Source organism: Gymnoscopelus braueri (genome assembly GCF_963280865.1).
Source record: "Gymnoscopelus braueri genome assembly, chromosome: 23".
In the NCBI taxonomy this organism is placed as follows: Eukaryota; Metazoa; Chordata; class Actinopteri; order Myctophiformes; family Myctophidae; genus Gymnoscopelus; species Gymnoscopelus braueri.
In genome coordinates this window covers 37,857,682-37,869,981 of record NC_137625.1, presented here as the reverse complement: position 1 = coordinate 37,869,981, position 12,300 = coordinate 37,857,682, and the positions used below count along the sequence as shown (strand labels likewise).

At 41.2% G+C, this 12,300-nt stretch overlaps 1 protein-coding gene across 1 annotated transcript in view; it reads right to left on the bottom strand.

Moving 5' to 3' along the window:
- Positions 1 to 10,239: 10,239 nt before the first annotated feature.
- kiaa0930 overlaps positions 10,240 to 12,300 on the bottom strand; it is a 60,400-nt gene continuing 58,339 nt past the window's right edge. Inside the window, exon 10 of the mRNA XM_080421665.1 lies at positions 10,240 to 11,515. Within this exon, the coding sequence (XP_080277791.1) occupies positions 11,475 to 11,515 (41 nt within the window). The 3' untranslated portion in view covers positions 10,240 to 11,474. The remainder of the gene's footprint in view (positions 11,516 to 12,300) is intronic.

Below are 12,300 nucleotides of genomic sequence, written 5' to 3'. Positions count from 1 at the left end.
AGTTTGTTTTGTTCTTTAATTTATGGTTTATGTTATGGTCCGGGGAAAGTCCTAATGGAAGGGATGTGGATAAGGAAAAGGGTTGTCATTGGTGTGAGATGTACGTATAATTTCTTAATAAAAAACAATACACCATTCGTATTTGTATATGGGCTACACTTGCCTGAATATACTGTACACCTCATACATTAATACATGTAATATAGAAAACGTCCAATAGGTGTCTCCATCTCAACACAAGGAGGGTTGTCTGCCCTTAGCGCTTCCTGTTGGTTTGTAAGTTATTCAATGCCCGTGCTTGGAAAATATTTAGTCTGCATCCAAATCTTATTTGATTAACCATTTTGTTGTCACCAGCATCTTCCAAGTGGCTGTAGCACAGGCTGTAGCACAGGCCACGTGTCTGTGTCTGAGGTTAGTTTGATACCAGTGGTTTGAAAATGATCACTCTTCAAGGTTAAGAATCTTGTTCACATTTTCATCTTCCATATTTCTGTGGCACAAGACTTAATTTCTGGTTTAAACTGGAAAAATAAACTGGTACAAATGGGACTCGAAGGCCTCAATGCAAAACTAAAACAGCCATATCAAACTAGTTAAAGGACGACTTCACCGCTTTTCAACCTATCTTCATATAATTGGTCCTCACTAATACTCACGATAAAATTGTACCATTTTGTTCTACTCGGTCTGTGTCTCAGAGGAGGGCTGTGGACAGTTCAGAGTCCCGTCTACCAGTGACATCATCAATGGGGAATCCAAGCTAATAGAAACTGCAGGCTTTCTATTCCTGGAAAGTTGCAATGCAATAAAATAAGCCATTGTTCTCGTGTTAATAAAAATCTAAATAAATAATGTGAAATCTTGTTGGAAAAAAAAATCATGCCTAACGATGATGTCACTGTTAGACGGTTTCTGGACTGTCCACAGTCCTCCTATGAGACACAGGCCGAGTAGAAAAAAATGGTACAATTTTTTCATGAGTATTAGTGAGGACCAATTATATGAAGATAGGTTGAAAGGCGGTGAAGTCGTCCTTTAAGTAAAACATTTATTTAAAAATCATATGTCTTTGTAAAAAGGCATGGCAAGAATCAAACCCCCCACCTTCAGATTGTAAAGCCTCACCTTAACTCTTGTACCACCAGGCTTTTCACACTAATGAGATGTTTTAGGTCATATAAAAGATTAAAATCCACAGCAAACACCCTGACAGAATGACTGAATCTACTACATACATCTACTATTTATCTCAATCCTATGCGCTTGTCACCCGTAGCATCCAAGCCTCTGTAGCACACAACATTTGTCTTTGAATTCTTAGTTTTAAACCAGTGCTTGGAACAGTTTTATTCTGCAACTAAATCCTATCAGCTTAAAGGAGTAGTTCACCCAAAAAATTACTTATTTTCTATCAATTGCACACCCCATGAAGCCTTGAATCCATGGATTTATTTTTGTTTTTGTGGCATTCCTAAGCCAATAATTTGATTCCCGTCTCCTACCGGCTAATGTATCCGGTAGGAGACACAAAGTAGATTATTTGTGTCTCCTACCGGATACACACCCGGTCATCAAATTATTGGCTTAGGAATGCAACAAAAACAAAAATAAATCCCATCTCTGCTGATAAACTTTAAGTAACAAGTGCAATACATGTGGGTAAACATGTAGACTGTTTTAAATGAGTGCTTAGCTTATTGTATTATGCTGTACAGTATTGAGCTTAAAACTTGATATATAAAAAATATATATATACCACATGAACCACATTACTATCAAACATGAATATATCAACACAGATTGAATGTAATAACAGAAAGGTATTTATTCCACACCTGTAACACACTATAAGGCCCCGTTTAGACTGCAGTCAAATCAATTTATTTCTCAAATCCAATCTTTTGGCACGACTGTTCACACTGCATTTGCAAGTGACCAGATCGGATCTGTCACAGACAAGATCTGTGTGTCGAATGTAAACAAATCGCTAGTGCAGTCTGGATCTGTCATGACTGTCATGGATGAACTTCAACCTGGTGTTTGCACTTTGTCCATTTTTGACCCCTTCATCTACATAAACGTTCTGATTTCAAATATATTCCTCATTTTGCTGGTTTCCCTTGAAACCCCTTTACTGTTACAAAGTAGAACTGCCTTAGAATCTCTGCTGATGATGTGGCCATAGCTGAATGGTTAGAGAGCCTGCCTAGCAAGCCATAACACAACTGTGTCTGTGTGTGTGTCTGACTGTCTGAAGCAAAGATGGTTAATTTATGAACATACACCATCCCAATTGTAGCCACTAGAGGGCGAACTTTTTACCTCGCTGTTCCTTAATACTTTAACCCATAAACTTGATTCACAATTTAAAAAATCCACCTTACTGTGGACATTCCTCCTTGAGATGTTTTACTTTGAAATGATTTGTAGCTTTTGAAATATTTAACTTTAAGCACCCAATGCATTGTCAATGGCAATTGACATTTAAACTGGGGAAAAAGTACAAACTTTGGCAGGCTACTAGTCCTACATACGGACACCTACAACCCCCATTCAAACTTTAAAATGTTCATCTTAATGTGGACATGTTTGCCTGAAAAGGAATCTTTGAAATGGTTCATAGTTTTAGAATTGTACTCCTTTAAAAGTTCAGAGATTTATAATGGAGGCCGATGGAAGATTTCGGGACCTCAAAAAAACACTTTCACCTAGAAACTCCATTCACAGTTCAAAAATTCCACCTTACTGTGGACATGCATCCTTGAGATGTTTTTTCTTTGAAATCATTTGTACTTTTGGAAATATTTAACTTTAAGCGCCCAATGCATTGTCAATGCGGCAATGGACATGGGGGGACGTGGGAATGACCCATCACGTTCATGTAATGTCAATGTACAAAGCTTAGTGTGCTTGTCTACTGTCATTACCATTAGTTGCGGTATATATATATACATTTACAGTTATCGTTCTTGGTGTGGAGGGACAGCCCTCTACACTTATTTACATTACATTTGTCATTGTGTAAAATGATCTAAAACACAGCATGGGATGGATGGATGGATGTACTTTATTTAGTAAGACATGAGAACATCAGTAGCCTACATGGAAGTAGGCTACAAATTCACAATACAAGGTCTACTAAACTGGAAGACTCATTAAGCACTGAGCTTGTTTAAGATGAGATCCCCATGCACACAAATCATGATGACATATAAGAGAGACAGGTATACACACTACTATACAGAATGTCATACAATCAACTTACAGGTTACTGGTATGAAGAGTAAAAAAATCACACCCTGTGTGAAGTGGGCGGTGTCTTGCTAGCTAATCACAATACTGAATGGAGTCGATCAATCATGTACAAAGGATAAATACATTTATTGAAACACTCTTTATGATGGACAAAACCATAACTTGAAAAAAACAAATATTTGGTTTTTTTCAAGTTATGGTTGCTTATATAGGGCTATGCACATGTGTCATGTGACACTGGCCAATCACAGTCCTGAATAGGCTGTGATTGGCCAATCACAGCGCAGGATAATTCTACTAATTTCCTGGGCCCAGATCACAGCGCAGGAAAATGTACATTTTTCCAAATCTCACTTATAGGGGCGGTTTCACCGCCCAAAAAAAGTACAAGAGAAGAAAAAGAAAAAGGTGGGGGGGGGGGGGGGGTTATGACTTAGACAGGGGCCATTTTCGAATTGCAGCCTCCTGAAGGTGTATCTTTAGGGCAGTTTTGAAAGTGAGTAGGGTTTTACACTCCTTTACTCCTTTTGGTAGGGCATTCCACATTTTTGATGAATAGCATGAGAACGAGTTCATTCCCTTTGTTGAGCCAAATCTGGGTTGAACATGATTAGTGGAGCTGCCACTCGTGTTATGATCGTCGACTTCATTAAAAATGTTGAAGTATTTTGACAAATACAGGGGGATCCCAATGTTGTGGTGTATCTTGAAGACCAGGCCCATAGCAAGTTGCTGTACTCTGTCCTCAACCCTAAGCCATCCAATCCTAGCAAAATGAGCAGGGGTTAGATGGGTTTTGTGATTGAGGCCAAGAAGTAGCCTTACTAGTTTGTTTGGGATGTTTGGAGCCTTGTTTTTAAGGCCTTGGAGGTGTTGTGATACCATGAAGTGCATGCATAATCATAATGACCTCGTATGAGGGCCCCTGCAAGAATCTTCAGAGTATTCTTACTGACTAGACGTCCAATCCTATACAAAAAGTGTATTCTTTGGTTTACCTTTTTGATCACTCTTTCGGCATTTTTGTTACCGGAGAGGTTTGCCTCCAAGATGGAACCCAGGTAGGTAATTTCCTCCTTTCTTGTGATAACATCATCACCCACTTTGATCGTGAAACTCTCAGCCTTGCTAAGGTTAGAACTGGACCCAAAGAGGATGGATTCAGTTTGAGCACTTGTTAGTGTCAGGTTACTTCTGGTCAAAGCGGGGATCGAACTGACAACCTTGGGATCCATACTCCCCCTTCTTAGAAACGCTAGTTTTAACATTTCAGTGCTTTTTGAAAATATTCGGATTTATAATTGCTTGCAGCAGGATTTTACATGAAGCTGAGTTAGAATTGCATCCATTCCCTTCCTTTTTCTCAATTTCTCTTCTTTTCCCTTCTTTCTTCTCTTTTTCTTCTTCCCCCCTTCTCCCCCTCCTTCCCCCTTCTTGCCCCCCGCCTTACAGTGCAATGTTCCCCAGCTTTAGCGCAGTCGGAAGAGCTCTTGACTTCAGACCACAAGATCATGGGATCAAATCCCAGCACAGGGATCTCGGCATCTGAGCAATCTGGCTCCCACGGGTCTACTATCTTTTTTCGCCTTTATCATAAAAGGTTGCTGGACAATATATAGAGGATGAAATGCATAATTTATTAAATAATATAAAGGTAATATCAAAAGAGACATGACACTTTATTAGCAAGACAGTCTTTTATTATATTATTCCTCATTTTGCTGGTTTCCCCTGAAACCCCTTCACTGTTACAGAGTAGAACTGCGTTAGACTCTCTGCTGATGATGTGGCCATAGCTGAATGGTTAGAGAGCCTGCCTGGCAAGCCATAAATCCCAGGTTCAATCCCAGGCCTCAGCAATGTGTCAAAGTGTCCCTGAACAATACACTTAAATGAATAGTTCATTCAAAAAATACTTATTTTCTATCAATTACACACTCCATGAAGCCTTGAATTCATGGAGATCTATTTGTTTTTGACACATTCCTGAGCACAGACTCAGACATATTGGTTGGATCGGCGGTGCCACGTAGGTGTGAGGGTAGCGTAGCGGCCAGAACCTGAGTCTAGTAGAACATAATCACGATTCAAAGAACCACTTTTAGCACTATTTAGCACCATTTTTTTTCTCAGTCTGACTGAGACGCATCTTTAGAAATCAGATTCTGTCTATCCGTCCGTCCGTGTGTCTGTGAGAAGATAATCTCTGGCACCGCTGGACCAATCTGCGTGAAACTTTGCACGCATACTCCCAGGTCGTCAAGATCCTCTGCACCAAATTCTTCACTTTGGCTTGTTATAGTGCCACCAGGAGGCTGAATTTAGGAAAAAATACATATATTACTCATACAGACAGATGGTTTCCCCCACACCAGGGGCCACATGTGGCCCCCTGATGGCAGACCTCTGAACAGTGCTGGTACTGGAACGGAGCAACTGTGCACCTCAAAAGTCCAGATGTTATGTTTGTGACGTCCACCACCCTCTAGTCTAGGCAATTTTAATATAGGATTAGAAATAGTGCTTAAGTGGCTAATTCATAATGTACTTTTTCCCTTCCTAGAAATGTAGTGTAGTCAAAAGTACAATATTTGTCTTTGAAATGTAGTGGAGTGAAAGTCTTAAAAATGTAAAAATACAAATACTCAAGTAAAGTACTTGATTTACATACACATTTTTAATGTGAAGCACTTTGGGCACCTTTACATTTTATGTATGAAAGGTGCTATACAAATAAATATATTATAATTACTATTGTTTGAGCAAAGGAAAGATATTTATATTGTATTTGCTAGTACTTGATTTAAATTGTTTTAGCATTTCAACACCTTTATTGACTGCATTATTTATGTACGTCTCAATTTTATGTGAAGGGACCACAATGGAAATAAGTCCTTGATTGTCTTTTAACCCTCAATATGTGATGGTTGCTAGCAATCAAATCAAACACAAATGTACTCAAATCACATCATTAAAATATCATTAATCAAGGGAACTGAAAGTCTTTTTTTCTTTTTTGGCAATGTGTATTTCAATAAATACATACAGGAAGAAATGTACAGAACATCTGGAAATGAAACGACAAAAGTATATGGACTGAACATGCACATTACTCATTTGTGTGTTTGTCTACAAAAAAGCGCTGACTAAAGCAGTGGAAATCAGTATGGTAAGAACAGGTAAAAAATAAAAAGGGACCATCAAAGGGCCCCCTAAAAGTTAAAAGGAAGAGGGGGAAGAAAAAAAAACAGGTTTTAAAATATTTCTAAAAGCATTTCTTTTTACAGTGCAAAACTGTCATTTTGATCATATCAAAACAGGTGTTAGAGCAGTCTTTGCTATTCAACAAAAGTGAATACATTCAGCCTTAATTCTATACCGCATTGATACAAAGCCTGATTTATGCTCGTTTGCACGTCGTGCCTCGTGGCCGGAAATCCCGCCGATCGGCTATTTCCGATGCGAGACACTGCCGCTCAACTAAGTTATAACACAGGCATAACACTTAAAAGACGAGTTGCTTCCTATGTCCTTTACGCTGAAAAGCCAGGCAATGAAGGCCTGTGTGTGAGGACTACACAACTGTATGCACATACACACACACACACATACACGCACACACACACATGCGCGCGCGCACACACACACACACACACACACACACACACACACAACACTGAGTGACTTTGATCAGGAATGGCTTGACCAACGGAGTCCTAATAGTCCAAACATGTCGATGATAACACTCGTTTGACAAGTTTATGGTTTAGAGACGTTCTTCTGAACTTTCGGTTTGACCTGCCTCCTGGGACTGAAGACACCGTTCAGCCAACCACTTGCAGTTGTTGAGCACGACAGTACTACAGAGTTAAAAGGGTTTTCTTTGGAAGCCATGATGGCCGACTGGGCCGACCATGTTCACCTTTAGTTCTGTTGCAGAGACAGTCATGGCTGGCAGAGAGATGTGACAGCCCAGTGTTTTTTAGGAAGAGAGAGAAAGGAAAAAAAGGAACAAGCGTTTACAATTACAGGGAGAATAAAAGGCGAGAAACCAAATGCGCCTAGTACACATTAAGTTACATACAGAGTCAGAGCTTAAGGCGTTAGGGACCACACAGAGGGAAATAAAACACCTTGTCGTCCCTCCCTGCACAAACTATTCTATGGCTATAGCTGCAAAGACATGGAAATCTACAGGCTACGGGTTTGGGGGCAGATCCGATTCAAACAGTATAATTGTTATGGTTGTTTTCAGTTTTCTCAATGAGTCGGCTGAAAAGCGAGAGAAGCAATATGATACACGAGCAGCTTCAATAACGCAGTGTTTCATATACTGGTTCTTGACTTCAGGGTCAACATCAAACATTACATCTGAGTGTTTGGCCCTCAAACAATGTGTTTGTCTTTGGGAGAGCGCATCATTTCAAACCCCGTAGAACAATCTGCCAGTCCAGGAAGGACTGGCAGGTTGTCATACAAAGGAATTTGTATGACTGAAAATAGACTAGAATCGCAGACGTGACGCATTTTGTGAGCTTGTACATCTGCCATTTCCGGCGCGGGCAACATCGTCGTATGACAAAGTATAAATCAGACTTAATGCATGACTGCTGCTTGGTAGGTATACATTGGCCTACCTTGTAGGGCATGACCTACATGTACGATCTTCACAGAATTTAGAGGTTGCACTAGTCAATTCTGTGTATGAACTATGGATGACCCTCTGAGTAGTACTGTATATGGTACGAATAAAAAACACAGAACTTATACCGGCAACTGCAGTTATCTTTCCAAAATTGCTTGGCCAGAAAATACACCTGGAAGCTTCATCAGTTCGTTTTGCCGTCCCTTGTTTGTCGTCGTTACTTCAAAAAAAAAATTCAAGTCAGTTCCAGTTTGAGAATCACAACACTAATAAGAAAGTAAAAGATGGTTTAGTTTGTGTTGCGTTTTAAAAACCACTATACCTTTTGCGATATGACGACAAGGATTTCTGTATTTATGCATTTGTGTTGCAACTGCTTGAATGTATTCTGCCTTTCATGATGGGGTCGAATCCAGTAGTTCTCCATTAACTGGAGATTGAAATGCAAAATCCTTTCTCAAGATGAAAATGAGGATTTCTTTGCAACATTTTTGACAGGTTACATAATATACTATGATACTTCCCTGTTAATTATTTGAGAAAAATACAAAGTTCACAAGTTTAAATGTGCTTGGTGAATGTAACAAACAAAAGTCGACGGTGAGGGATTTGACCCAACCTTGTAGTTAGTGTGATTCTTCTGCTTGTGTTTGGAATCTGTTGGTTATAGGCTCAAGAATGCATTAGAAGGCCGATCACACCGGACACCATTTTTAACCTCTCTGTGTGCGTCTTTTTGTAATCGTTATCAATGTGATGAAGCGTTATGTTGGCTGCGTTTGCGTTGCAGGTCACCTTCCGTTTATGCACTCTATATGCGCCTCGTGATTTTCAGGGCGCCTCCAGTTGAAAAACAAAAATACAAAATCAACTCAAAGCAGTGAAGCGCTTCAGATCATTGCTGCTTTTTCCCCACTGTCCAATCGGATGAGTTGAGAGGCGGTGAACACTGAACAGATGTACTGTATAAACAGAAGATACCCAATTGTTCATTGGAGCGATACATCATCGCTGCCACCATATTCTGTGGGCGGGGAGAGCCGTGCCTCCTATAGCGCATGTATGCCCAATGTATGTTTATTGTCTACTGAAGCAGGAGGTCTTGCCACAATTACAATAACCACAACTCGCTGACTTCTCAACCGCGATGTTCACGTGGTTTGGTTTGTTATAAATGTCATGTATTTATGATAATAGGATACTTTGTTAACTAAAAAATGTGGGTTTTCATATGAAAACAACATACCTTACATAGAGAGTAACAGTAATGCTAACAGAAAAACGTTTTAGTCTCAGGTACTTCTATACAACTCAGGCATATTTCTTACAGTGGAGTTATGACAAGCTTCCCCACGTAAATAATATGAGGCGGTGTTGATGTGCGGCCTAGTGGCCAATGAGGCACATGAATAAGTAGTTATTCATGTCTTTGGCTCTAGAGACAACTCCTGTGTGTTCCGGGCGGGACCTGAAAGTGAGTGACAGGCAACATCCAGACAGAAAGGTGCTGCGAGGTGCTCTTTGTAGACTGACACAGAAAAGGCAGTGAGCACGCCCTGCGTTTTTATACTGCACAGAAAAGGCAATGCGCACGTCCTGCATTTTTCAGCCTGCAAACTAGTGTCCAGTGTGATCGACCCCTTTGTCTAGTAGAGTGGTTCCCAACCTGTTTCCCTGGAGCCGACACCCCCCTTTTTACACCAGACCAAAGCTGAGACCCTCTACACATGCTCAGTGCACACGCACGCACTTAGTGTTTTAGGGGAAGGGGAATATCACCTAACCTAGATGGGGCGGTATTGAGTTCACAATACTACCTCCATCTGGGATCACACAGAGTTCGGAGATTAAACCGACCCGCGCCTAGTCGAACCAATCAGCGGCAGCTACGGGCGGGATCTTGGCGAGACCGGGTGTTCATTCATTTCATCATGGTTGAATAGTATACAAAAGAACTGCATCAGCAGTTCCTGCTGGTGCAGCTACTATTCGTCATGTAGACACGTCAATATGATAGGTTGGAGTTAGCACGCCCAGACGGTGATAAGACATACGGTCCCATCCAATCACCTGCCAAGTAGCTTGAAAAAAGGGACCGCCCTCTTCGGCGGTCGGGCTACCGAGATACCAGATGGAAGTAGGTTGTGAAACAAGTGTGAAGCAATAAGCTTCTTCCATCTGGCGGAGTCAGGTAAAATATCACCCATTTTCAACATTAAACTATGTCATGTATATATACCTTCGGGCTGATTAAGAGATAAGAAAAGGTTCCCCACTTTATAGGCAGCCTAGAACCAGAGAATCTTTTTTGGGGGGGGGGGGGGGGGGGGGTCATATTAGTCACCCAAACCCAAACCCAGGTTGGGAACCACTTGTCTAAGTAGATATCTCCTGTGTTTCACAGGAATACTTCTCAATCCCTTTTAGCTCACGTCATAACAAACTAAACACACACGGTACATAAATATAAAAACTAGAAAGTGAAAATGGGGGGGGCTTCACATAGCATGGAAAGCGTCGCCTATAAGTCAAGGCTTTACCAGAGAGACGTTAAGCAGCAAGATATTTACAGGGAAAAAAACATTCTTTATCCTTTTCTTTTCCGGGTCAGAGCTCATCCAATGACGTTTCCACTCGGAGGTCAGGTGATCCTGACACATGGTATAGCCCGGGCCTGTTACCATGGAGACCATCTTTTCTTTTCTTTTTTTTTACCTGCTAATCCTTTATCACAGTGGTTCTCAAGGTGGGGTCCGGGGTTCCCCCCAGGGGGTCCTTGAGGGGGTTCCCCAGCTTAACTGTTGAAAGTTAGGATACCAAATGGACCTTTACAGATCTGTAACTCTTGAGCGTGTAAAAAAAAAAAAAACGCTCCGTTTGGCTCCGAGATGAGGTTCCTCTGCGTTGGGTTCCGGCAGAGTTGGAGACTGGTGAAAGGTACAGATTATTACCCTATTACGCACATCGTATCCAAAAAGTAACGGTAGTCGACGTCCACACGGAAATCTTTTTTATTTAACAGGCTGACTAAATATGTGATTTTAAACACTTGTTTCAAGCCGTCGCTTACATCTTCTGTTCCCGCGAAAATTGCAAACATCTGATAGTGTGGACGACTACCTTTACGCTTTGGACACTATGTGCGGGGAAAAAGTAATAATCTGTACCTTTCACCGGTCTCGAACTCTGCCGGAACCCAACACGGCGGAACCCCATCTCAGAGCTAATAGCGGGGGGTCAGAGCTATGGGGGTCCATGGGCCTATTCATGTGCACCAAACTGAAACCTTGAAATTAAAAACGTTTGAGAACCACCGATTTATCACTCAAGAACTGGATAGAAGGAAGAGGCACTTCTTGAATCGCTGGTTTCTTTTTTTTCCTGTTTTGTCCCCCAAAAAGTTGTACTTTTCTTTTTCTTTTCTTTTTTTGTCCTCTCTTCTTGTCAGGTAAAAAGTGTTGAACGTTTGATGTTATTCTCTGTGTGGACACTAGGTGGTGGTGTCCTCTCGGGGGCCTGATGCTGGTAGGCACTTGGTAGCGGCTCTGTGTGAGGGCCAGTCAGGACCCTGCTATGTCATCAGGATGGGCTTCTGCCTTACCTCCAGGATATCTGCACAAACACACAGCACATTAGGACTGAACCAATCACTTTGATCAATTATACAAAATAATCTTTTTTTAAGCAAAATGATCCTATAATATAAGGCCTATGTTCATAATATATCTCTGCTATATATATATATATCTCTGCTAATTTCCTGAAAAATTTAGAAAAATGTCAGGAAATGACAAAAACAAAACAAAAAGTTGAGTTAGGAGGCTACATTCATATCATTTTGGGGGTCCTTGACATGAAAAAGTTGGAGCACCACTGATAACGCAGCAGATAAGATCAGCCTCAGGTCTTAGGGCACGGTCACACCGCACTTTTATTTTACCTCTGGGGTGGAATCTGCCAATGCTTTGTCAATACAAATGTGTGGATTCATGGTCTTGCAATGTTTTGACCATGAATCCACGCATTTGCATTGACAAAGCTTTGGCAGATTCCGCCCCAGAGGTAAAATAAAGGTGCGGTGTGACCGTGCCCTTAATGGGTTAAAAAGCATTTTCTGACAGGTAAGATAGACTATGCTACCAGACAGCCCATCAGTCATGGGTCCTGCTCTATTTCTAAAATCCTATTTGGCTTCTAAACCACTGCTTCACAAGTTGGCTGGTGAATTTAGTCATCAATCAGCCACTGTAGGTGATGGACAGAAAAGTGGGTTTTTCGGCCCCGTTTGAGGCCTGACCTGCAGTGAGGCGATGAAGGGGCAGGGTGACATAGGTCACTGGTTCTCAAAGTGGGGTCCGGGGAACCCCCCAGGGGTCCTTGAGAGGTTCCATTAAGTC